This window comes from Anarhichas minor, unplaced genomic scaffold (assembly GCF_050575085.1).
Source record: "Anarhichas minor isolate MPS153535 unplaced genomic scaffold, ASM5057508v1 ptg000025l, whole genome shotgun sequence".
NCBI classification, from domain to species: Eukaryota; Metazoa; Chordata; class Actinopteri; order Perciformes; family Anarhichadidae; genus Anarhichas; species Anarhichas minor.
The window spans coordinates 10,870,738-10,898,202 of NW_027466471.1; the positions used below are offsets into that span (position 1 = coordinate 10,870,738).

At 40.7% G+C, this 27,465-nt stretch overlaps 4 protein-coding genes across 10 annotated transcripts in view; 3 read left to right on the plus strand and 1 right to left on the minus strand.

Annotated features, from left to right (window-relative positions):
• Positions 1-494: 494 nt before the first annotated feature.
• On the minus strand, positions 495-5,608 carry mthfd2 (methylenetetrahydrofolate dehydrogenase (NADP+ dependent) 2, methenyltetrahydrofolate cyclohydrolase). Its single transcript, XM_076099090.1, has 8 exons — positions 5,434-5,608; positions 3,440-3,624; positions 2,943-3,065; positions 2,479-2,631; positions 1,640-1,747; positions 1,459-1,551; positions 1,216-1,341; positions 495-1,120 (listed from the first exon to the last, which is right to left on the minus strand). The coding sequence occupies exons 1-8, from the start codon at positions 5,511-5,513 to the stop codon at positions 972-974; spliced, it is 1,017 nt and encodes a 338-aa protein (XP_075955205.1). The 5' UTR covers positions 5,514-5,608; the 3' UTR covers positions 495-971.
• A 1,455-nt stretch (positions 5,609-7,063) lies between these two features.
• Positions 7,064-13,941, plus strand: LOC142957342 (MOB kinase activator 1A). Its single transcript, XM_076099091.1, has 6 exons — positions 7,064-8,303; positions 9,066-9,232; positions 9,725-9,818; positions 11,403-11,536; positions 12,781-12,944; positions 13,389-13,941. The coding sequence occupies exons 1-6, from the start codon at positions 8,290-8,292 to the stop codon at positions 13,464-13,466; spliced, it is 651 nt and encodes a 216-aa protein (XP_075955206.1). The 5' UTR covers positions 7,064-8,289; the 3' UTR covers positions 13,467-13,941.
• Positions 13,942-17,435: 3,494 nt separating this feature from the next.
• On the plus strand, positions 17,436-24,599 carry trafd1 (TRAF-type zinc finger domain containing 1). Of its 7 annotated transcripts, none has more exons than XM_076099083.1 (12): positions 17,436-17,551; positions 18,211-18,259; positions 18,355-18,490; positions 19,010-19,063; positions 19,167-19,602; positions 19,790-20,089; positions 20,164-20,228; positions 21,430-21,690; positions 21,998-22,136; positions 22,644-22,863; positions 23,006-23,063; positions 23,455-24,599. In XM_076099083.1, the coding sequence occupies exons 2-12, from the start codon at positions 18,225-18,227 to the stop codon at positions 23,491-23,493; spliced, it is 1,743 nt and encodes a 580-aa protein (XP_075955198.1). In that variant the 5' UTR covers positions 17,436-17,551; positions 18,211-18,224; the 3' UTR covers positions 23,494-24,599. The 7 variants fall into 7 exon arrangements, with proteins under 7 accessions (XP_075955198.1, XP_075955204.1, XP_075955203.1 ...); XM_076099084.1 differs by having other exon boundaries at positions 17,449-17,921; XM_076099085.1 differs by having other exon boundaries at positions 17,449-17,918.
• A 1,027-nt stretch (positions 24,600-25,626) lies between these two features.
• Positions 25,627-27,465, plus strand: part of smtnb (smoothelin b) — a 45,190-nt gene continuing 43,351 nt past the window's right edge. The window contains 1 exon segment of the mRNA XM_076099081.1: positions 25,627-26,018. Within this exon segment, the coding sequence (XP_075955196.1) occupies positions 25,968-26,018 (51 nt within the window). The 5' untranslated portion in view covers positions 25,627-25,967.

Below are 27,465 nucleotides of genomic sequence, written 5' to 3' on the forward strand. Positions count from 1 at the left end.
TCAGTGTATCAGATATTTTACTCACACACTAATAGAGTATTTCTGTCCCAGTCTCTTTGCTTCCATGTCACTTCAAAATGGGTCAGTGCATTAAAGGAATGGAGGGATATAATTGTGGGAATTTTTTTTTTTTTTTACAGATAACCAAAGAGTCAGTTTATAAATCAGTATATGATTTAATAAGAGAGGGCTTTAGTGTAGAATAAAACATCTGGTATCAAAGGTGATCTAATCAAGTAGATACTCACAGATACTCATGTATCTGTGATGTAATGATGCCAAATATGGAAAGTTGGATCAAAAGTAGTGTGGTTATTCAATACTGGTACTAAGACACAAGTCCTTTCAATGATAGTGCCCGAGAAGTGAGTTACATTTGGAATGAGGGCATACATTTAAATCCGATACTGTAAAGAGTGTAAGAGCACAAAATCACTGTTTTCTAATGTAAGTGAAGAGGCAATTGGTACACACAGAAAGCATCAATGCGAGAACATATTTCCAATATTTATTTCAAAATTTTTACAAAGGCAATTGTGAATCTTTAAAGCTTATTTATTGACAAACATACGTGTTCCTGATGGTGTTAGCCCTCGTCACTCTTGGTACTTAAGGCTAAACTAACGGAAAGAAGCACAACAGACAGGCCTCAAAGGCTCCGTTTAAAATGCTGCATCCATCCATGCTTTAATAGTATGTCAACGTGGCAATAAATAAAATAGTTCATGATTCCTTAAAAGTCCAAAGCAAAACATTGCATCATAAATACTGAAACATAAAAGTTGCAGCTGCATGAGTGAATGTAACAGTCGGAACATGGCTGGACTTGAAGTTAGGACAGATGTCAGCAGGAAGAGAGCCTTGAAGCTATCATCTTTCCAGTCCATGTGCAAGGAGAGCTCGTCGGGTTGCTCCAAGTAACAAATGAGGGGGTGGAATGTGTCGCAGTCGCTTGGATTTTCTTCAGCCCATTAGGACGCAGCCGCCATGCGGATCCTCTCTTGGGGATATAACAGAACGTTCTTAGCCGCTTTGATAGTGTTCTTCATTAGCATTGCCACGGTCATGGGTCCCACACCTCCGGGCACAGGGGTGATGAAGCCCGCCTTCTGTCTCACGCCTGAATATAGACAGAAAAGACATGTAGTTACAGTCACCTGAGACGCCAAGCATGTCCATGCAAGAAATAGGATCACGTTTGCTGTCCAGTCTCACCTTCAAAATCCACATCTCCAACCAGTCGGCTTTTTCCGGTGACCGGGTCCTGCACTCTGTTTATTCCAACGTCGATCACCGCTGCTCCCTCTTTGATCATGTCTGCGGTAATGAGGTTTGGAATCCCTGATAGATCAGCAAACACGCACGTTACAGTTAGACGACAGGGGAAAAAAAATTCAAATGTACTTCACAAAAATGAGCTTTAAACTATTTAAACATTTTCAGAACAGGGACACAAACCTGCAGCTGCCACAACGATATCAGCGATTTTAGTGTGTTGGCGAAGTTGATCCTTTGGAGTGTAACGGTGAGAAATAGTGACCGTGGCATCGCCTGCAACAAGAACATTTAAGATTGGTACCGTGTATTTGAACCCTTCATCTTTAAATGCACGGATAAACAAATATGAACAGTAACCAACCTCCGGGCCTCTCATGACGGCCGTCCGTATGCAGTAACATGGCGATGGGCATGCCCACATTCTTGGAGCGTCCTGCAACTACAACATTCTTCCCAATAGTAGGAATACCTGGAGGACGAGAATCCAAATAGTTAGTTTAGATAGTTCGTACAGCGTCATTTCAACCTGAGGATAGGGCTGGGCGGTATGACCAAAAATGCATATATCACGGTATTTTGTAAGATTCTGGCGGTTTCACGGTATATCACGTATTAATTAATTAACGCCGAAAAGAACCGGCCGGCCAACCGGCCAGCGAGCGGTGGACAGCTCCAAGCGGTGGCGCGTTTTCCGTTCCGTCACTTCCTGTTTCCTTCACCTACATTCCCCTGGGTCCTAAGCCCCTCCAAGTACAGCTTCTTATCACCCTCTATGTACCAACGTACATTTATAACAAATACCACACATATTACGATAATCAGCGTTGTTAGCGAGCTGTACCCAGCATGCAGTTCGGCGGTGAAATTTTATAAATGTACAATTATTAGTGTTACAAATTGTTTATGTGTCACAAACTGTTGTGTTGTGGTGTTTTGCCCTGTTAAAGAGCATTAGTTGTGGGTTGTTAATTGTTGTTATAACCATGACTAGGGTTCCCTCTCAATACACTTAAGACAACTAGCTCCGACCATAACAAGCTCAGCAGTGAGCAATATATTTTGCTGCCTGTTGAAGAGCGACAGAAGTTGTTTCGGCTGTGCACCAGTATGACGCATATCATACGGGAAATTAAAACCAGTATACCGGCCAACCGCTCAGCCCTACCGGAGGACAAAGTAAGCGATCACTCCTGTTGTTACCTGTGCGAGTAATAATTTCCCAGACTCCCCAGGGAGTGGCAGGGAGCATGGTGGACTGATCTAGGCACATGCGACCCACATTTAAGACGTGGAAGCCGTCCACATCCTTGGTTGGGGAAACTGCATTGCAGATTGCACGCTCATCAATGTGATCTGTCAGAAGAGAAAGACGAGCTACATTCAGGACAACTAGATCTCTGGGGTTTCGTTCAAGAACACGCATGAGTTTGTAAAAGTTCACAATTGCAAAGTGTTTTACCTTTAACGATAAAGAAAATCCTAACAGTTTAGTGCTGTAACACGTGCTGCCAACACATATTGACTGATACTTGCATACACGGACAGTTTCAGTCAATGCGATGTCTGTCTTGCCCGATAACAACAACAACACATAACTCTACAGATGCACGATTCACAATACTCATTGTTCATCTCTCTGCCCTAGTGTTCCACTTTCTCTGTACCTGGCAGAGGCAGCTGGACCAGCAGGCCGTCCACACGATGGTCTGTGTTGATTTTGTAGATCAGGTCCAATAACTCCTCCTCACTGATGTCTGAATGCTTGAGAATCGTCTCACTAGAGATTCCTGTGGGAGGTTGAAGTGAGAAAGCGACTCAAAACACAGCCATTTGTTCTTTTGTTATTATATTATAGAAAAGTGACACACACACACACACACACACACACACACACACACACACACACACACACACACACACACACACACACACACACACACACACACACACACACACACACACACACACACACACACACACACACACACACACACACACACACACACACACACACACACACACACACACACACACACACACACACACACACACACACACACACACACACACACACACACACACACACACACACACACACACACACACACACACACACACACACACACACACACACACGAGGACTATGGGGTTTTATTCTTACCGACATCAGCTGCAGCTCGTGTCTTATTCAGGACGTAGGAGTGACTGCCTGGGTTTTCTCCCACCAGAATCACACTCAGATGGGGTCTCCTGTGGCCGGCTGAAACCCATTTATCCACGTCGGCCCGGGTCTCCTCTCGAATCTGTCGAGCTAGTTTCCTTCCTGAGATGACCACCGCCTCCTGTCTGAGAGTTGGGCAGAAAAAAAAAAAAAGACTGGAGTCAGAGGACAAGTTGTGTCTCGGTCGTTAGTCAGGCATAGAAATAAGGGTTCAATTTATTTACTTGTTTAGTACACTGTACTGAGCCCAGTGTACAGAGCCAAAGGTTTTATTGACTAAATATGATCACAAGCCACAGAACACGTAGTTCTGTAGAGGTAATTAAACTATTCAAACAACGAACGCTAATCATTTAACATTCTTTCAACTTGAATATCTGAATCAGTTTTACTCTATCCAAACAAACTCGACCGCCTTGGTTTCCATCAAACAGACACCTGTAATCAATCTCAACGACCCAGCCGGGGTAAGAACACACTCTAGCCTCTAAAGTTAGACACAGCACGTCTCGACCTGACAGAGTCGTATGCTTCGCCAGCACTTGTACTGTAGAGTTACACTACCATATGTTAGATCCCAGCAAGAGAAGTCAACGGTGGTTTACTGTAAGCAGTGGTGGGCCGTCAGGGCCTGCAAAGCCTTCTTTGCTGGCCTAAACAGAATCACAAAGTTATATCTATTTTATAATTTTTCTTAAATAAACTACATGTACTATAATTTATAAAAATATTTTTCCCATTATCTTATTTTCTCATTGCACAGCTACGGTCTTCCTCTGTTGCTCTGCTTCCAGTGCAGCTTGTTTTAAGTAGAGCTTTTATCCAATCAGATTTATACAAACTGGGTTGACCAGTCTGGCTGCTTTGGTTGCATAACAACAAGAAAGCAGTAGCTAATAACAACAGAGTAATGAGCCATCAACAGTTACGCAACCCCTCCTTTATTCTGCCAAAACGAATGACACCTCTGGCATCCTTGGGCAAAATGGGTGAGGCCATGGGGCCAATGAGTGTACCAGGTTCCAGAGCAAATATGTCGAAATGCCGCTCCCTAGCCTCACCCCAATTTAAACACAGACGGTTTACTGAAGAGGAAATGCCTCTATCCACATGTATGGCCACACAGCCAATGTTGATTGAAGCCAACCTCAGAGAAGAGTTGGGGTTTTGTGCATATGTTGTTATTTGATGTTTTTAGTATTATTCTGTACATGTTACCTGTTGCTGTGTGTATTTCAATGCAGAGTCTGTTGCGTTTATGTGTAATGAAAGTGAGTCAATGCTTTAAAGTTGTATCTTTGTTGCGATACATGGTAATAACTCATGCATGACTTGTCATAGGTTTTAAATTATATACACATTGTGCCTTTGGAGCTGCAAGTCATGTGCAAGGGCCACACGGGGTTTGGTTGGCGCGTCATTGCATTTATCTCAGTCATGCTGAACTGCAAATCTGGCAACCGTGTTAGAACATGTCCAAAGTGTGTATTATTTATGCTTTTTCCTAATGATCGCATGTCATCCACAACCAGCACGAATGTGGATGTGTTTTCCTTGTGTGTAGCCCAACACCTCGGTCTCCAGCTGAAACCTGGGTCCTGAAGCTCCGGGTGCAAGCCCTGAGACCGATTTCATCAGCCAGCCGACCGCTGCAATGTTACCGGCATACCGCTAGGGGCGCACCACAATGTGACCAGCTGCGGACATTTAGTACAATAAAATCAAGCAGACCCTGCAGAACAAAACGCAAGGTATCCCATCCGCCCAACACAACATCACACCACAGGAGACCGGCGCATTCAGAAATATAATACATATGTATATTAATAAAGATATCGTCTCATGTTGGAGAGGAAGGCGCCGAACATGCTGTTAAAGTAGGACTGAAATTACCAAAATAAAAAGCAGATTTCAGAGCTGGTGGACTCACTCACCTCGAGGCGGTCGTGTGCAGTTTACAGACTTGATGCTGGGAGTGTTGGCACAGTTTCCGGAGAGCCCTGATCGTTGCCATTCTGACCGGCTGAGAGGAGGAAGAGAAACCGCGGCCGCTTACGTAACACACCACCACCCGGGCTGACAGAGCGACGTCTGTGGAGGAGGAAGATGTGGGGCAGCAGGGCCTTTATAGCCCTTCCCCCTACAAGGGATGGTGCATGCGTCACTGTTATCTGATGCCACACCTCTTATGCATCGATAACACTGTACATTTCCAGTATCACGAACCGCCCCACAGCAGCAGAGAGGTGTACTGGAGTCAAAAAGTGTAATATTTCAAACTGAAATGCATTTGCAGTGTAGTGGAAGCATTCGGTAGATTGAATTGAAATAGTCAAGTGAAGTACAAGTAACTCACTTGAATTGTACTCACTTGAGTGCATGTATGCAGGGGCGTTTCTAGGATTCAAAGAAAGGGGGGGGCTTAGCCCCAAGGTGAGTGGCATGTTTGCGCACGTAGTGTGGCATGTGGCATGTTTGCGCAATTGTTTTTGGGGCCCATTTGGGGCCGCGGATATCCATTGTTTCAGACAGTTCATAGATTGGTTCAATCAGAAAGAGTGTGATTTTGCTCTGTAGTTTGCTTGCATTCAGTATATGATAACACACGAGACAGAATTTCAGGGTCATAGTGAAATTTGACAACACAAATATAAACTTTTCTCAAATAAAGAGAGAGAAATAATTTTCCTGCTTGTAAAGGAAAGACGGATAAACTAGCTTTCATATCCGCGTCACTCCCAAATCCTAATTCTTAAAGGGGCCACACACAATGGATGGAGAATGGACCTGACAGTGTCAACTTTTGAGTTGTTTACTTGTTTTATTATGAGCAGAAGGGAATACGATTTTGATCTACCTGTACTTACAATTTCACTCCGTGCATCATTTACTTTGAGCTAAACTCCTTGGCTATAATCCTGGCTGGCGTTGACGAGAGACGTTACTTGGCAGAGTGAGAAAGCCAGCGCAGCAGCCTCCCCAAGGTCCTAGTGCCCGGGGATTATATCGTTAAATTTGATGATAGGCTATTGGATTGTAATTAGAAGGGGGAGAAAACATACAAACCAGAACGCACGCACACATGTAGCATGTTAGAGTTATAAATAACTTGTCCATGTGAGAAACAATAGTTTAATTTATTGACATCACCAAAATAAAAATAAAAGATTTGTTTTTTTTAAAGCCAATAATCCCAAATTATTTGGGGGGGGCTGAAGAACATTTTAGGGGGGCTTCAGCTGCATGTATGTAAGTACTTTACTAAGAATTATTCACATGCACATTTACTTTAGCAAAAGTAGTAATAATGCATACAAAAATACTCCATTAGGTATTGTATTAAATTAAAGTGAACATACTGAAATATTGTCAGCAAAATATACTTGAAGCATCAAAAGTAGAAGCGCTCCATATTTAAGTACTCATTCTTTAATACTTGAAAGTTTAAAGACATTTATATTGTTATATGTTATTGGATTATTAACGTAGAAACAGCATTTATTGGTTGAGGTGGAGCTAATTCTAGCTACTTTATATATAAGCTACTGTTGAGAAGTTTATTGTACTTTACAATACTTTGGATTAATTATGCTCTCCATAGGGTTTTAAAAAACAACACATATTTACAAAGTAAGTAGCAACAATCTGTCAAATAAATATGGTAGTAAAAAGAACAATATTTCCCTGTGAGGCGCAGTGGAGTTGAAGTGTGACATGATGGTATAAATAAAATACTCAACAAGTAAAGTACATCTACCTCAGAACTGTACTTCAACTGAGCAATTGAGTACATTATGTGTTCCTGTTACTTTCCACCATGGACGGGTTAACTTGTTGAGGGCCCCCAGGACAACAATTGCTGTTGGGCCTCCAGCCCTTATTGTGTATGCATCCTGTCAATCATGTACAGTGCACACAGCAGACTATACACAACCCCTGGTTCAATATTTGTCAGCTAGTTTCTGGTAATTTGATTATACAAGACTTTATTTTGGAATCTATGCTGTGTGAGGACAATATATTCTTTAAAAGTAGGTGCAGAAGTTACATTAATTGATGTACTCTGTATGTGCAAATTCCACAACAAATATTAGTTATCAAATTAGCAAAAACTAATTGGCACATTGAACCTGGGTCTTTTGGAGCCCCTGGTTGTCTGAGGCCCAACACACTTTTCCCAAATGTCAATCCAACCAATCCACCAACTAACTAACTAATCTGTCTGTCTATGGAGTTGCTTACAGTCTATGAATAGACATTTTGGCTCAGGTGCACTTACCTAAAAAACATTCTTGATTTTTTTTCATGAATAAATACATAATTAATACCTTTTAATAAAAAACAATATTGGTTTACAAAAGTTGGGCCCCAGATAAAAGTGGTTTCAGTGTGAAAAATGTGCGCATCTGTGTCTGAATGTCCCTATATTAGATTAGCTATAGGCTACCACTAAGCTAATTCCTAAATACTGATTTAAGTAAACGTATTAGTAGACATAAAGTAATTCCTTTAGTTTACTGGCTTCACTGTATTGTAAATCGATGTAGAGGTGTAGTAGCGTCGTGCAGCCGGCAGGAGGCGACAGTCTGCCTGTCGGACTGTCGCAGAGAACCGATAGAGGAAGAGCCACTTTGGGTGCAGTTCATGTTAGCCGAGAGAACGTCAACGTTACTGTTAGCAGGCATCGCCGACAAGTGGCTCCTTGTGTCCGACCGACAAAACAAAGTTGTGTTTATTAAAACCAGAGCTACGAGTTGTAACCGAGGCTCTCCGACGACTGCTTCTTCAAGATGAGCTTCCTGTTGTAAGTAAAGTCAGCGTTAGCAGTCTCTTGCTAAATTACAGACGCAGCTTGCGGTTAAGCTAACGCTCCTGCGAAGTTAACATCGAGGGAAGTAAACTGTCGTCAAAGTAAAAGACACCGTTACAGATAACAAGTCAGCTAATCGCGTAGGAAGCCTCATTAGTTAAGGTTACACGTACAACGTCTTTCTGTGTAGGCTCATCATTGTCGTAACATTATAAGTGAGCTGTTTGTATTCATAGGGTCACAATGCATTCGCCAATTATAACGTTCATTTGTTTTAAACTAACACTAGTTACGTTCTAACTAGGCTAGCATGATGGTTACTAGCTGACGGTTGGTTAGCCTACTTAGCTGATAGGGTCATTTTTACCATTAATTGTAATAATTCTATAACTAAGACGAGCCATGTTGACATTAGTCCTCATTCACACCGTTGCTGTCTTGACCTCGTTGGGAGAGATTGCTAAACATCGAGCAACGTGATCAACTGTCCGGTTGTTTACAGTCTGTCACGTTTCCTGTCGTCGCCTTACATGACACGGATTGTACAGACATACATCTGTCACACTAAAAAACGAGCCAAACAAGTTGACAAACGTCTTCGTTTAATAGATGTTATTTGCATCAACTAGACAGGAAGGATCCCCACATGTGGAGGCCCAAGGGGAGCATCTACTCCCACACGAGCCTTTTTAATAATGTCACTGTCCTGCTAGCTTACAGGCAAGTTGCTCAGCTGCACGTTTTGTTTCTTTGCAGTGGCAGTCGCTCATCCAAGACCTTCAAGCCGAAGAAGAACATCCCAGAGGGCTCCCACCAGTATGAGCTGCTGAAACACGCCGAGGCGACACTGGGCAGTGGGAACTTGAGGCAGGCTGTCATGCTGCCCGAGGGAGAGGATCTCAACGAGTGGATTGCTGTCAACAGTGAGTTGACATGAATGCAATTAACCTATTTATAGAGAACATCACTCCGTCCACAAACTACCATTTCTAAACATGAATGGCCTTTGTAGAGAGGTTGATCATCCCCCAAGTGGTAAAAGAAGAGAAGCGCGGTCAAACAAACACACAAACGTATCGGTAAAATATTAGTCACTAGATTTAGATTGCTCACAAAGCAAGCAGTGGTAGTAGCAGCAGAATTATTTGAAACATTTGTTAAAAATGCAGCAAAAACACATACATACATGTGGTCATATTTTTGTTGTTGTATTCCCATCATTCATTCTACAGGAGGCCATTGAGAGAAAACAACTGGCTGTAGATAATCTATTCTAAAAATTCAGCTCATAAAATGTCTACATTGTATAAAAGTACCAGATAAAACCTCTGAACGATTGGAAAAGTGAGACTATTTAGTTTATTATTGTAATGAGCGTGATCATTAATTGTTATATAATTAACCCTTTCTTCCAGCGGTGGATTTCTTCAACCAGATCAACATGCTATACGGCACCATCACCGAGTTCTGCACTGAGACCAGCTGCTCTGTGATGTCTGCTGGACCAAGGTAACGGCCAACAGTCTCCTTTCAATGCACGCAGCTTCTCTTTGAGTACAGGGTTTGTCAGAGGGGGACATCGTGACACGTCCCAGTAGTAAAAGCACAGGTGTAAAGAATAATATTAACAGTGACTGATGTGTTTTATGGGTCCTGGCATTGTGCATGCTGGCTCACTGGCTCACTGTCATGGCTTATTGAGACACTTGAATAGAGCAGGTGGGGTATAAGGGAAGGCGTTCCAGGACTCCTCTTCAACTCCCACTGACTTATCTCAGTGCTGTTTTGGGCAAAATGGAGCAGAACCATGCGCGTAAAATGTTGTTCTTCATGTGTAACCAGGTCCTGACAATTTTACTTTAGCTTAAATTTTAGCTTTGTCAGTTTTCAGGCAGAAAACACAGAATGAAGACAAAGCAGACTTATGTTTTATCAAAAGGTCAAGGCAGAAGGTCAAATGAAAGACAGTGACCCCAAACATATGCATGTAATTTAACACGTAACATATAATCTTTGCTAAAACCTGCCCCACTGCGATGAAGTAAACAGCTCAGAGTAGGCTAAATGTGATTTGTCAAGTTCCGTTGAAACAAGGAAAACATTTGGGCCGATGTTAACATGTTAACTTCACATGAGTTGGCCGTGACACAGGATGTGTAATCTTTGAGGAACATTACAAAACATGAAAGACAATGCAAGTCAATAATGACAGATCGGTGGCTCTACAGCACCGTGATACAGGGCTTCATAATACACCTACAGTAATGTGATTTGATAAAACAATTGTTATGAACAGCACATTGCTAAAGGCAGCTAAGCATTACTTTACAACAGAAGAGAACCAGCATTTAACTACGAGTAGAGACTGTTACTGTGTTTTTGGGCTCTAAAACATACTCTTTACCTGTTTCAGTGTTCCAGACTTGATAAACATTGTTTGTACCTCAGGAACCTGAGCTGGGATGTATGCCTGGTTAAAACTTCATTTATGATTACAGACATTTATGAACTAGAGTTTAAGTAACTTTAACAGCCTGTTTATAATTACGAGTGAATGAAGATGTAATATGCTACCAAGTGGTGAAAAAAAGTCACAATGCATCTTAGACCGAACCAACGTGTACAACTGAAATGAAGCCTTGTGAACTGAGCTTAATCTGATCGTACAAAAGAACCCAAATGTGGATTCAAGACGTTGAATGGCTATGACAGTCGGAAGTGAATGAAATTGAAATGCATCATCTGAATGTCACGAAGAAAACAGGAATTATACTTTGCATGTGGTGCCTGTAGAGCTGTTGAGTTCAAATTTAGATTTGGCACTTCCTCTATTCTCTTGCTGGCCAATACTGTCTGTGTTCAGTCTGTAATCAGGAGGAAGAGACCGCCGTTCACTTCCTGTTGACGTAGCCGCCATCAAGAATAGGATTGTAGATACTTTTGCATTTCCGCCTCCTGCTTCTTTTTTTTTTAGCTTAGCTTCTACCAAATATGTGACGTCCTGACCGACAGGCAGAACGATTGTAGAGCTTTCATGTCTCGTATGTAAGTAAATGATAACAGGTCCCAATCGATTGTGTTGTTTCTCTGTAGATATGAGTATCACTGGGCTGATGGCACCAACATTAAGAAGCCCATCAAATGCTCCGCGCCCAAGTACATTGACTACCTGATGACCTGGGTGCAGGATCAGCTGGATGATGAGACCCTTTTCCCCTCCAAGATTGGTGAGTTCTGATTATAAGTAATTCTCATTTTCAGCAGTTTGTAAACAAACTTTAGGCTAAAACTTTTTCTCAATGACAGCAAACCTATTGCTACAAGTTCTGGCCGGTGCTCCTACTATACAGTCTGAGGTTGTAGGGACAGTGATTTTTGTGGTTTTTTTGTTTGGCTTTTCTTTGGCAGATTGGATTTGGAATAAAACAATAATTATGTGATTATTGAGCTGATTTCATATATTTGAAGGGGTTCACATCCTGAGCAGTGACTCGTAGCCCTTTTTATACATACAGTAGTTCAATGCTGCAGCACAATGATCCTAAACATACAGACAAGGCAGCCAAAGGTAAAAGCAGTATGTGTGTTCTTGACTGTCCGAGCCAGTCACCTGACTTCAGTCCAGCTGATCATGTGCCTCACGTGCTGAAGAGCAGTCTGAGGCAGAGCCCCCCCCCCCCCCCCCCCCCCCCACCCCCACCCCCACACACACACACACACACATAAAAAACAACATGAAGTCTTTGTGTTGTAGACTTCAGACAGAGGTTAGCTACAAAATACTATTTTAACGTATTATACAATATATGGCTACGACCTCAATCATTTTGCTGACCTAGATATTGCTAATTGTGTTTAAATATGTTTGTTTACATATGGATGTCATGAAAATGTTAGCAACATGATGCTAGAATAAACAGGGTTCTCCCTAAAGTTATAAGACTTGGGCATTGTGCAAACATTTCTGTTAACAGCCAGAGAGGCCATTTTATTTATTCCTTCGATAGTATTGTTTTAATTTATTTATATATTATTTATTAAGGATGATTTGATCTTTTTTTTCCAATTCCAAAATCTAAATATCTTTAAGAATTAAAAGTGCACTGCTCTTTTAAAGAGTGTACTATTATAGTATTGTACTATCATTATATTCATTTTCTTAAAAGCGAAATAATGTCTTTTTATCGCAATTATTTCTGGGTTATTATATTTAATCCACCAAAATTTGTTAGCGTGACAGGGCTATTACAAGTTTTAAGACTTTTTTTTTCATTTTTTTTTTCAAGTTTGTCAATTTGTCGAGTTTCATTTGGTTCCCTGACATTTAAGGACGGTGTTAAATGCGTCTTAACGGCGCTGTATCTCCCCTCTGCAGGCCGTGTAACATTTTGATGTAGCTTTGGTGTGGATGCTCTCCTTTTCAATGTTCTTCCTTTGACATCAGCATATTCCACCACCTTCTGTCCCGCAGGAGTTCCCTTTCCCAAGAACTTCATGTCTGTGGCCAAAACCATCCTGAAGCGGCTGTTCAGGGTTTACGCTCACATTTACCACCAGCATTTTGACTCTGTGATGCAGCTGCAGGAGGAGGCCCACCTCAACACCTCCTTCAAGCACTTCATTTTCTTTGTTCAGGTGAGATTATCCCGTTATAATGTAGGATGTAATCCCTGCTGTGTGTCTAATGCCCCATTTTGACATGCACTGTCATCAATATGTACTCAATACAACCCATGAAAGGATGGAAGTAGTAACATTTATATACATTTATAACAACAACTTTGTGTGAAAAGTCACGACTTAAACAAACTCAGCAGTTTCCCAGATTATGTCTAAAAGGGGTTTATAAAAAGTTGGCATAGCAGGAGGATTTATGCATGTGTGGTGTGATAAAGGATGTTATCCCAAAAAGGGCCCAGTTACACTACATATTGTAAGTACATACAGGGTTAAAGCATTGCATTGGACCCCTAAATGTGCCAATGCTACTACAACCTCTATTTGTGTTATACAGGACCACAACTCTTATCACATTGTGTGAGCAGCAGAGATGTGTCATATCAACTGTTTCTCTTGTAGGAGTTCAGCCTCATCGACAGGCGAGAGCTTGCTCCCCTGCAGGACTTGATCGAGAAGCTTGGATCCAAGGACAGATAGACATTTCATCACCCCCCCCCCCACCCTTTCTTTTAACTGTTTCTTTTTCTCCTTTGTCCCCGTCTGTGACGTCCGCTACCTCTACGACTTCTAGTCTCAACTCTTAAAATCTGTGCCTTCTTCTTCTCCTTTTCATTTCATGAATGTTCGTACTGTACTTTTCCTTTTATTCCTTCTGTTGTCTTGTATGCTGTCTTTGAGCCCTTTCTTCCATCTTGCCACTCTGAATCATATAAAATAGTGTAATAAGAATATTTTTTTCACAGGACTGTGGTAAATGATTTTGTAAGAGCAACCTACTGAATTTTATATTGGACCAAGGACATTTGGAAGTTAAAGTGAAAACCAGCTTAGTTTCCTTCAGAAGTTGGTGTGCAGTGTTTTCATTCTCTAAACACTTGTTTTAGTTATGGATAGGCAAATTTGCTTTTGTTAACTTTTAGCTATTGTAATTACAGTGACTGACCAAATAGCCCATCTGTTTTGTTTTTTTTAAATGTTTTTTATAGTTCAGTGGAGAGTAAAGAGGTGACATGACACCGGTGGACTCGCATGACAATACAAGTGTGTGGAAAGTATGTTCAGTCTAAGATGAAGACGGGCAAAGAAAGCACCGGTATTTGGCTATATAAAATATATATATATATATATATATATATATATATATATATATATATATATATATATATATATATATATATATATATATATATATAGCTCTCTGTCACAAGCTGGTTGTGTATCTGGTTTTTGACGTATGTTAACATGCCTCCTATTGACAGGCTCTTTGACACAGTTACATGTGTAGAGATGCAGCGATAGACGATTGTGAGATACCGATGTTCTTGCCCCATAAAAAAAAAAAAAAACACCATCAAATGCATTATGGCTATTTCATTTTGGTCATGCAATATTGTGTTTTGCACATTTTTCAGCTATTTTACTACATTAAAATAGTGCGATGCAAGATATGGTGGTTACAGTGATCCTTTGAAACTGCTTGATAGTTATTATTAATAGCCACGTAAAGCTTTTATAATCATGGCCCCATAAAGGAGTTGTATAGTAGAAATGATCCTGTCAACAGCAAAAAATAGTTTAATGTGAATCTTTTTGTCATTTCAGTTCATTTTGGGGTGCCGATTTATTTGTGGAACTCCGCATTGTTTGATCTTTCAGCGCTGGTACTTTTAACTTTTTTTTTTTTTTTTTTCTAAATATTTCCCCCCTGGATTGTAAAATAGAGCAATAACTATTGCACCTGTGCACGATAGGGATGAGTGAGCGGAGGTATATGTAGTTCTCCCACAGATGTCTTCACATGCTTCACAGTCCTTCCCTGGGCTGACTCTGGCTACAACAGCAGGGCTGTTTGTACCGCCGTCCTTCTTCAAACTAACGCAGCTGATATTCCTGATGACGTTCCATTTGACGAACTTCGAGCAAGGGAATTGGTCCATAGCCATCTTCATGTTGGACATAAATTCAAATCAGACAATCATGTAACCAATTAAGAGCTGTTGGATAACTTAATGCATCACCAGGAACCAACCAATGTGAGTGGGTGCAGTAGAGAGTTCATTTTATCATGTGCTACTTTGTAAGATGTTGAAAGCCTTTCAACAATGTGACAAAAACTCATGCTTTTACACTTTAACTGGGATGTATCCACTTTTCAGCCCTCAAGCTGCTTGTGGAAAAAAAATCAATTAAGTTAATCATCGATATAAAATCAATATATTTTACAAGGCCAAGTTATTTCATTGATTTTATTTGAAAATATAACGAGTCCTTTCTTTCAATCCAGCCACATCTTTTTTGAAATATATTGCTTTTTCCTCACAATTTTGTTTTCCAACTTTTGGCATGGAGTTACAATTCATATTACATTGTGATATAAGCAGTTGACTGTACCTTTTTTTTTTCAAAAAAGGAACAAGGGCTTTGAAATGCATTTTAAAGTTTTATATATTTACAATAACGGTCCAATCATCAGTCATTGAGACTGGGAGGAGGTGCGAGGATGTATGTACTGCGTCTGAACATGTGCTGTAAATAACATCAGTGTTTTATCTGAACAAAACTGTGCCTTACAAAAAGGAAAATGTCTGATATGACAGTATTGGTCAATCAAAACCTCAATAAACACTGAAAGGACAAAGTTGTGTTGATTGTGTTTGTATACTGAATGTCTGAGAGTCTGTGCAGCAGAGACAACTGTGTTTAAATGATGTTTACAGTTATTTGCTTGTTACACAATAACAAGCCTGTCATAGATAAACTGGACTGTTTAATAGTCTGTGTTGGAGAGAAGCTAGTTACATCAGACAGAGTTACGTAATTACATTACAGTTTAATTGTAATCAGTTACAGAGATTGAGAAAATGTATGTAATGTAATCACACTAATCAAAATGTTGGTGATTATAGAATGTTTTTGTTTAAAAATCTGGTACAGTACACTCGCTATGTTGCTCTTTTCCAATCTTAATTCAAGTTATATTCAAGAACTTTTGATAATAATCAGTATTGCTGAATAAAACATAAACCCAGACCAGACATTGTAAACCTCACGTGAGTTTTACAATGTCTGGTCTAGGTTTACATTTGTTAGAAAAGTAAACAAATAAGTTACATTCATGGTGTTTTGTTTAGTCATCGGAAATGTTTTCAACAATATCAGATCCCTGTAACTTCTTAACAGTTTGCCGTAGTCTTCCATGCTCTCTCCTATGGTATGTTTGTACTATTTAAGGGTTGTTCATCAGCTTCTATTTCTTGATGTTCCTTCGACTGATGTAGCTGACTTAATTGGGAAAAATGTGCTTTAATAACCCATCTGTGTTGTAAGGTTTTACATTCATAAATGTACATTTGCCAAAGTAAAACCTAACGTTTAGGCAAACTAATGTTTTCAAGAAAGAAATGGAACCACATATTAAGACAATAACTTTAGCAATAAACAAAAAGGCTCTTAAAACTGAGACTGCTCCCAATTTAATATTTTTACTATTTATTTATATTGCCCTGTCATGTTTTACGATACTTTATTGTATTTAATTTTATGTTTTAATCCTTCATTTGCTTTTCTATATATATAAGTATCTATTTCATTTGAAATATAATTGTTGATTGTTAAAAAAAAATCATTTGTTGTATTAGCACGTTTTGAACGACTGCTCAGCGGACTTCTGTTACAGCATCATCTTGCTACAAACACATGATACAAGTATAAAGCACAAATACCAACACATGCCAGCACCCTCTGGTCACGTGACCAGTTGACGCACATACGAGCTGTGCAGGGGAGTTGATCTTATTAGCGATACGTACATTGGCGGCCAAAGATTATCATACTGCCTTAAAGGAAAGTCTACGATCTTCTTTCAGCCCTGACAGCCGTCCACCCTGTATATTATATAGTACAACTGGTGACGTGTTGGCTACAAAGCACGCGCAGGGGCGATCACAGGCAGCAGAAGTTAACGGACACATCGTCCTCACTTCCGGTGTAGACAGGAGGGTGAAACACAAAGTTACGGAGTCAAGACACGTGCTTGCTGAAAAGGTTGCTGAAATGTCAATGACATATATATCCGTGACACCTTTATCACACTTGTAGAAGATATTGTGTTGGTAATATCGGATATGGGATATAAATTAAAAGCAGGAGTGTCACCCGAGACGCTTTCACAAGCGCACGGTCTCATTCAGCCAATCAAAATTAAGCCTAGAGAGAGATTGGGTGGATTTTCCCTGGGTTAGGGTTTACAGTTAGCGTTCACCCTATGCTTTCAAGTTTAACCTCTATAATATGGACGCCCCTTACATTCCGTGAATCACCATCGTATTGCCTTTAAACTATGTGCAATATTATAAATCGTTTTTATAGGATTTGGTTGGATTGTGCCGGTATCAAAGGAGGTGGAATAGATGTGTACGTAGACAGCCTGAGAGGCATTACTCAGGGCATGTGTTCTCAGGCTGCAGACAGAGGAAGGAGGAAATAACGATCTGTTTTCCAAGATTACATCGAATAGTTAGCTCTCGTCTACGGGTTTATTTTTGGTAACATTTCCTACAGAGGTGATTAATTGACAAATGGTAACATCACAACGACTGTCCTCGTTTTGCGTGGACTTGACCGCACATTAGCTTCTTGTGTTGGTAGCTACGTGGTAAAGAGCGTATAAAGTTAACGTTAGTTAGGTTAGCTACATGTATGCTACGTGGTAGTTGCTAAACAGGTATTTAATGTTAAGATACGTAGCTAGCTAAAGGCAACACGGCTAACCTAGTCCAACTTTTTGCGGTCGTTCGAGATGCTTGTTGACTAACAGTTCGCGTTGACGGAGAATCTACTTGTAAACACGGGCGATCGTTGTTAGCTAACGTTAGCTACCTGCCTGGAAACACTGGGTGAGCTGTCAACCCTCTCATGAAGCAAACGACGGTGGTAGCTATCTGTCCTCTCTACATTAGTCCTGATCATTCATAGGGACATGTTTAAATTAGTCCAGTAAACAGATGTTGGTGCAGGTTCATTTAAGTAGCTTGGACTCTAAATTCAACTTGTTGAATTAATGTTAATTAATCTCAAATTGTATACCTACAAACATGCATATTAACGAGGTATATACAAAAAGATCACTAAAATAGAGCTAAGTTAAGTGTCACGTTCTCCTTTCATGTCAGTCATGCTTGTTTAGTGTCATTAATAACTAAAGGTAAACCTTTTTCCATAGGCTGCGGTTAAGTCATGGCAGATGAAAATACACAGTTCTGTGGCAATTGGTAAGTATGAATACGGTACTTTGCGCATGCAGGTGATGAGTCAATTTAATATGGAGGTGAAAACAGGGTTTAAATCATTTTCTTTACCGTTTTAGCAAACATGACATTCCAGAGGCTAATTTTACGACCCATGAGATCCACTGCCGAAGAAACATCGCATTGTGTGACGTATGCCAGGAGCCAGTGCCCCGGTCTGACCTCCAGGAGCACAAACAGCAGGAGCACACTCAGGTAAGATAACAGCCACATGACTGGACACTTTAACACAGTTCCTTCAAAAGATGTATGCTGTTTTTAAAGAGCAGGCCCAACACCAAAACGTGGACAATGTGTGTTATCTGCATAGCCAGGACCCGCTACTCAACAAAGCACTTAACTGCTAAGTGAACAAGTGCTTTCTGATTGTTATGTCTGGGGAGTAAAAGGTTTGCCTGTTATTTGTTTTGAGCAAGTGTCCATGCGGTAATGGAGCAGGACAGGAAACCACCAAACTGTGCGGAGGGAACTCATTGTGCTTTATTGCGTATTGAACAAGCAATTATTATTTTTTGCTAAAAGTACATGTATTGTCAATATCAGTTACTGATGCTGTTTGTAACACGCTAACTATAAACTGGCTAAAGCAGCATCTGTCTATGGAAAATACTGACCACATACCACATACTGCCACCTCAAATCCTCATTCCAATGATACCGCAACGTCGTGTGTTACTGGATTGCAACTTTAAAACATTTTCCATTTCATTTCAGATTACATGCAAGTGTGGTTTGAAGATTGAGAAGAATCATATTGCTGTTCACCAGGTATTTCTGAAAAGCCTTTCTGTTCCCTGTTTATAACGCTAATATTCAGCCGTCTTAATTAAATCATCAAATCGCGTTTCCTCACCATCGTTGTTTCTTTCAGAGCGCTCAATGTTCTCAGCGGCTGGTCCCGTGCCAATTCTGTGAACTGGAGATTGTTTTCAGTCAGTCCAAAGAACACGAGGATTATTGCGGCACGCGCACTGAGCCCTGCGTGCACTGCAAGTGCAACGTAATGTTGAGGGAACAAGCTGTGCATCCGGTCCTATGTGGAAGCCTTACACCACCCCAAGAGAGGAACAACAGTCGGACGAGTCGCAGTCCGGTAGAACCACAGCCTCCGGGGCCCTGGTTTGAGGCTCACTCCATCCGAAACCTCCTAAGAGCCCAAGAGAGAGGCCCGAAGAATAATAACATCAGTGCAGCAGAACAACAGGCCTTTCCCCGGCCGTTTGATACCAGAGAATATTACACTTCAAGGGGACCTCAAGGCCTAGGAGACTGGAAGAATACTGCCCCGAGAAATACCTTTAGCCAAAGTGAGTGTATTGTGAATTATCTTATATTAATTTCCATTTAGAGAGGTTTTGCTCATTTAGGGGCCAAAGAACACATTGCATGTTGCTAACCTTGATTGTGAATATCTTTTTTCCCCCCATTTCTGTATTTGTAGTTGCAGTTAAAATTGTTATCTGGGATAACTATCATTTCTTTCTTCTCCTGTAGTGCAGAGTGATTTCCAGAATAGCAGCAGCAGCAGCAGCAGCAGTGCGTGGCCACAGAGTGATCTCACACTGAATGAGGACTCATCGGGCCTGGACTACATGCTGGCTCTCAGCCTGCAGAGCGACGTAGAATCGGTGGCTGGAGGCGTAGAGGGAAACCTGTGGAGTGGTATCTGGGACCACAAGATTGGGAAGACTTCCAACACCTCTTTAAACTCTCCTCTCTCTCCGCCCAACAACAACTTCCCAAACTTCTCTACGGGCACAAGCACGAGTGCAGTCCAGGAATGCGATCAAGCAGGTAAATTGCAGAAGATTGGAACACTTTGAGGTTTTCTTTTGTCAGTTTAATGATTTTAAATGATTTTTTTACAGATACCATGCTTCCTTGTGAGTTTTGCGAAGAACTGTTTCCCGAAGAGGACCTCATTTTGCATCAGGTGAGAGAATTGATTTGTTACACTGTTGATCGGTGTTGACTCATGATGACAGATTTTTGTGCTCATCCCGATATTGGCTGGTATGAATTTAAACAAACATATTTAATGGTCACCTGGACGTCATGTCCCCACCGGCTGTTGTGCTTCCAGCTGTCAGAAAACAAGGTTTTCACGTAGTGAGGGCAGTCCAGAAACTGTTAGCTTCAACTCACAGTTATTTTCATTATTAATAAATCTGCTGATTCATTTTTTTTTTAGAGTAACTGATTAATCGTTTGGTCCATAAGTCAAAGTCCACGGTGATGTCTTTAAATGTCTTGTTTTGTGAGTCCAAAACCCAAGATATTCAGTTTAATACAATGTTAAACAGAGAAGAGCAGGAAATCTCTTACCTTAACGATTCACTAATTATCAAAATAGTTGGTGATTATTTTTCAGCTAATCTGTTAGTTGACTAATTGTTGCCAATATATGCCTAAGGAAAGACAAAAAGACATTATCTTTCCATGAGGTAGTAAACCTCTGTAGGCCGGTAACCAATAGATCCTGTTATCAATGATGCACTAACATCGTAATCTAACGCTAGTCCTCCTTTTGAGAATTCATGTCCACAATCAAGTAAAACACATAATGTTCGAGGTAAAAGCTGCACAGCTGACGCACTCTGCTACACATCACTGGAGAAAAGGAGGGCAGAGAGTTTAGTAATTCCAGGTCAGTGCATCATATCTGCATGCATGATGACACAGCAAAAGCGGTAAAATACAACAACCGGAACCTGATTGTGAGATACAACCAGCCTAACAGACCCTGCTCACTCTGCCGGAAATACTTCACTGTGATTGCAGCCCCGTCTTCAGTTTTTATTTGACCTTCCTGTTGGACAGACCTGCTGTGACGTACTCTGTCGAGGTGCATTATGTTTTTCCTCTGAAAGCTGTCCACAGGCTGTCTCACTTCCAATTAGAATTGTGCGTTGTCAAATGATTGAGAAATACATCGGTGTACGAGTCTCAGATCCAGTCATGCAAACAATCGCATACCTTACTTTATCTTTGTTTTTAGACGCTTAGCAGGGCAGTTACAGCCTTTCCCAGTTTGAACAAGAGGCCTTCCTCTCACTCTCACTCTCACTCTCACTCACACACACGATGATTTTCTCAGAGATTTCACCAGCCTACCTTTCTTCTCTTTGTGTCAGACTGGATGCAGCCCGGCCTCCGCCTTTGCATCTTACAGCAAGCAGCCCTTGTCTCCACCCAAAGAGGACAGGATGGGCAGGAACGCTTCAGGGCTGATGCACAACATCCCCGACACACTCGCTTCAAACATCCCCACCTTCCCCCGGTCGATGTCCCCGGCCTCCTACAGTCCTCCAGCCAGTCCTCTAGAGGGCGACGTGGTCATTCCATGTGAGTTCTGTGGCGTCGCTCTGGAGGAGGCTGTCGTCTTTCACCATCAGGTATGTCCGTAATCAAGTCAAACAGCCTCTAAAACTATTGAAATGTCACAAGTTAAGTACTTTATTCAGTTTGCTTTGAGGAAAGGAAATTATTCTGACCTGTTTGTAGGAATGCTTAAAAATGTCACGGTCCTATTTTATTTACACATAATTCAAGTATGTCTTTAATAGAGATTTCCAGATTTTGACCCAAACAACCAACCTGTAGAAATCCCTTCTTAATATGCTCATGAATGTTGAACATCAAACAAATAGACAGATTTGTAATTGCCTAATGGCCAATTTAATGTGTGTTCTTTATATCTAGGACAAGTGTGATATGCGACCTCAGACTGCCCACCCGCTGAATAATCTAACAAAAGCATCTGTCAAAAAACCACTGAGCCCAACCAAAGATGCCTTTGGTCAGATGACTTCAGATTTTCAAAGGAGAGTTAATCCCCAAGGTATTGTATGGAATCTATTGTGAATATTACAACTTGTACAAATTTATATTTTGGGTTTCTACGAAAACATATTTACATGCTTTAATGTTAAAACAACATTATAAAGAAATTACATTTTTCTAATACTGTTTGTCTGAGTATACCTGTATTCAACGTCTGTCTGAAACACTTCATCTGAGCGCCTGTCTCTTTAAGCCCGCCTCCAGAAGTTTTGATTGGCCGGTCAAGCCCTGGGTGGAGGTATTCAGTTCTCAGTATATTCTAACGAGCCTGCGTATGACAAAAGAACGGGAGCCAAACCTGAATGTCTTGTTGAATCACATGTTTTCTGATCAAGGCAGCCGACAACACAAAACTAACTAGGTTGTGTTCTTTCACAGTTTGTCAGTTGGTAGGCACTCCAGATACACAAATATAGGTGCACAAGCACTTAAAAAAAAAAGATATGTCCCCTTCAACAAACTGCATTTGTGTGTGTGTGTGTGTGTGTGTCCTGTCCACATATAGTCGACTTCTCGGAAGTGAACTTTGGATGCGACAGAGAGACCCCACCAGGACCAAACCAAATGGAATGGCAGAGACGTTACATTGGACTACCAAGTCAAAGGAAGACATCCAACTGCGATGCTTCTGTGAAAAACCGACCTCAGCAGCCGGGCATGGAGGCAGAGGGAGCTCATTCATCTTTCTGTGACTCCGACAAGTCTGCCTCTACGTCTCTACAGGGGTAAAAGCAGTCATCAAGTTGACGGAGACTCGTTTTTTAAATTTAATTTCAACCACTTTAGCTCCACTATGATTTGAGCTTTTTTTGTAAATATAGTGGAGAATGTTATTAATATTCAGATTTGAATGTGTTTGTCCACCAGAGTACATCTACCAGAATATAAAGACGGCAGAGGGAACAGAAGAAATTCATTGACGAAGGTACAAAACAACACATTCTGTAGAGGTGATGTTGATTTGTGTTTGTACCGTGAAAGTCACGGTACAAACACTACACATCATCCAGGCTAGACTCCTGCTTTCTTTAATTTGTCCTCGTTTGTAACGGTAGTTTTATACTGTGGGGGAAACACAAGGTTATATAAAATGTATTCATACATTTACATGAGAAATAGAACAGTATTACTGTAGAATGGACGTGCTGCTGCCGGGTCATTTAAGTGCTCGTCATAGAGAAAGTTATCATTTCTGTAACGTCGTAGATGCTTTTCTTCACAGAATATTTAAAGCATCACAGTGTAAAGTCTGCTTAGTTGTGCATTTTCCAGTTTTTAAGGCCACTCAACACATTTTGTATTTTGTCCATTTGCAGTTGCCCAAGAAGCAGAATGAAGAGCAGCAGGAAGAGTGAGAGCATGTGGAGAAATGCAAAAACCAAATCTCCTACTCAAACATTCATTTATCTTCTTGCACACTCTTGAAAACAAAACGTATACCTATCTGACAAGTGCCTGTGTGAGTGTTAGTTATCTTCAGTTTATATTTTAATGAGTTTTACTATTATAGTCTATGTAAGTCATCTGGTTTATTAATGCATATTCTACTTTATTTCAAGTTTTTTTTTTTTTTTTTTTCCTTCTTCTTCAAATCTGTGTATGTCTAACATCCAACCTTAAAAGATAAAGTATGAACTTAATTTTATTAGCGTTGAATTAGATTTATTTTTGTTTCTTTTACTGTACACGTGGTGTCATGGCTCATTGAGGAACATGGAGAACATCAGACGCGTGACTTTGTCGCTGTGCATTTGTCGCTGTGCATTTGTCTAACTAACCAAGAACGTGTTGTTTTCACCCTGTTTGCCAGTTCATTCAGGGTCCTTCAGTGTTCCTGTTGCTTTCTGAATCTGTATGTAATCTGAAGCACTTTGATAGATTATTTTGTGAAAAAAGGGCTTTGAGGAACAGATTTGATACATTTATGCATCTTTGACCACGAAAAAAAAAAAAAAAAACTGTATAATTGAACATCTGTCTTTTTATACTGTTGAACATCTGTCTTTAATACTCTTCAGTAATATTTAGATTTTTTTTTTAATCATACCTGTAGAACTATATATGTGGTGTTAAGATGAGGTGGCTTTTGAAGCTGTGTCTCCTGTCCAATCTTCTTTGAAGTAGTATGAAACATGTTGTGTGCTGCACCTCCGCATATAGGATTTAAGATTGATACGATGTATGTTGTGTGTAACATAGGGTCCACTTCAGCAATACATATAAAATAGGCAACCCTGTGCCACAGATGGTTGAGACCCTTTTAACTGAAGACGATGCCAGAGCGGTTTCCTGATTAACGTCTGATAATCAACTGTCGAGGAGCAAATAATCAGTGAAATCTCCTGCTGTGGTGTTTGGTCTGACTGGAGGCTCTCACGCCACATGGATGACTATTCCTGTTTCAGAACAACTGTCTTGATGCTCTTTGTCTTGTGTGGCTATTAAATGTTTAATGAGGAGATCCATGGCTCCAGCTTGTGTTGTTTCATACCTCTTTATACATCAAGCTCACCTCAGTTTACCGGCCATGATACCAAATCTCTGCATAGAAGAACGGCTGAAAAATCTTTTATAAACTTCCTATCATGGTGCTCCTGATGAGGGGTGAGAAGTGCCCCAGAGGAGCAGGAGGCGCTTTGACAACAATGCTGTTTTCAATGTAGAAATGTAGAAATGGGCACTTTTTCAGTCACGCTAGGATCAAGCACATGTTTGTGTTATTACAACTTAAAATGACTGAATTTCAAGACAATTAGAAGATTTGAATCTTAAAGCGCTGGTAGCGTGTGGAAAATAGCCGACATATTTATCGTTATGAAGGGATTTTTGTGGCCAATTAGTAGGTGTTGCCTGAGAAAGGGAACTATGGAAACACAATCAACATCATGCGTCATTGCAGTTGCCTTTGAATTAGTAAGTCTTTAGGAGTCATTTTGAATACTTTTAGGACAATAAAACAAATAACAGTATTTAGTATTTCTTCACCAGAAGTTTATTCCTGGCCTCATGGATTTGAAACAGAATTTAGACCGTCATATAAGGAGATAAAATGCTGTTGCGTTGTTTACCAGGTTCATAATTTCCTTGTTTTCTCTGATGTTTCCTGGAAACAATCTGGTATTAATTATAGGGAAATTAGAGACATTTTCAGGCTGTTACTTAGTTGTGTTTCGTTTATAAGCAGTGGTTAATTTCCAGAGGAATTTCCTTGAAAACAAATGCTGTATTACAAAAACAAAACTAGTGGATGCCGCTAACAATGGAAACTACTATATATAGAGGTAACTACGGAATGTAAATACACCGAATGGCTATTGTGGAAAAACATGTCAAACAGTGTACTTTCATTAAAATGTTAAGAGTTATAATGCCTTCATGTGTTTCCACCCGTTGGACTTTAGTGGCACTAATCACCCCCCATACCCGGTCGCTGTTTCGCGTCTCCCCACAGAGAGCGGCGCGCTTTGAATGAGCGCCGGGAGAAGCCGGCGACAGAGAGGGGCGGGCTTACACCTTTCAGTGGGAATCCTCCTTTCAAAAAAAGCTGCCAACGTGCCCCTGAGAGTGCGTGTGGGCCAGTTTCTGCTTTCACGACGACTTAAGAGACGAGAACAGAGGACCGAGTTATGCCCTCCATAAGCGGGACGCGCGTTTACTTTCGTTGAAGGACGTTTCTGATCGTTATCTGCGCTGAAGTTTGAGACGCGTTCCAGACACAGAAAGCAGCAGCGAGTCGTGCAGGTGGTAGAGACCACACGTTGACCGACCGCATCAACCACTCACCACCCACACCGTCTCGTTTCACCTGAGCACGAGCAGGAAGATCAACATGTCCGTGGAGAGTTACTCGGCGCTGGATGAGTCCTCTCTCCGAGCCTTGGTGAGTAGATGAGCGGAGATGCTCTGCAGGGAAGTTCCTGCTCATGGAAGTGGACCAGCTACCTGAGATTAAGAGATGAATAGAGCAGTCAGGGATGTAACTCAGTTAATACTTCGCATAGATCATATGAAGTGGTATCAGGCTGGTTATTACTTTATAAGGAACATGTATTTCTTATAATGATAGTTGTCACGAGGGCAAGCCCTGCATGTTTAACCATAATAGTATTTGTCAATCTCCCTCCTTTTGATTGAATTGTATTCAGTTATGATAATCCTGACAGGTGGTCTGCACACACATAAAGGGCTTTTTGTTGTGTGATAACTGATTTGGTGTCAGTATCGTATCGATAAACATTTTGACCGTTGATTGGACAGAGCAAGACATTTAATGAGGTCACCTTGGGTTTAGGGCATTTAGAATAATAAGCAGATTAATGAGAACAGTTGTCAGTTGCAGATCTAATTAAGAGTGTCTGACTGTAAGTCAGTTGAGTGGTGAGTTTCAGTGCGTGACTGCTTGTTTTGTGTTTTTGTGAACTAAAAGTTGATGTGAAACCTTAACTTGATTCATCGATGAGTTAAATTGCCAACAATTATGATAATCACGTAACGGTCTTTCTTTATCTACATCATTTTAAATCTCTAGTTTGTGGACTATGGATTAATCTAATAATTAATGACAGATTGGTCCATGAAGAAAACAGTGTGGTAGCCAAAACTGACTCCAGTAAACATTGATTTACGATGACGCATATCAGACGTATCTCCACTACAAAATAGTGTCAGAAAGTCATGTTCATATCACTTGCAGGTGATTCACAACCATTACGTCTTAATCATCGGTCTAGACAGTGTGCCAGTAAGTGTGAGCAGCAAATCAGTGTTGATAATGTAAAGAGAAAGGTAAAAGACTTCCTGGTTCGCAGCCGCATTCGTCATCGTGTCCTAACTATTTCCTGAGGAAGGTGAGACATCATGACACCTGCAACACAGACACATTTACAAGGCCGCATGAGTCAGCCTGTTGAGACATAGTTACATTGGGTTTGTCTGAATCATAGTTACACATACGCAACAGCTGAAGCATCTGTCCTTTAGTATGGTTTATCATTCATGACTACTACAAATATATCATGACCAGGGAGTTTGTGACATTAAAGTGAAGGTAGATACAGCGGTGTTGTTGACCACATGTAAGATTAAATTACACTGTCTGATTTTAACTTGTTATTCTTACCAAGTCTGTGTACTTTAAGCACAGACCATCTCAGAAAAACATTTCGATTTCTGTTCTTATAGATCAGTAAACCCGACAAGAAAAGGCTGTTGACTTTGGAACAAGGCGGGGTATAAACGTTGTGTTTTATTCAATCATTATTCCCCCAAAGTCTGGAAATAGTCTGGCCAAGAGCTCCCTTCTCATAAATCACTTAAAGTCCAGACTT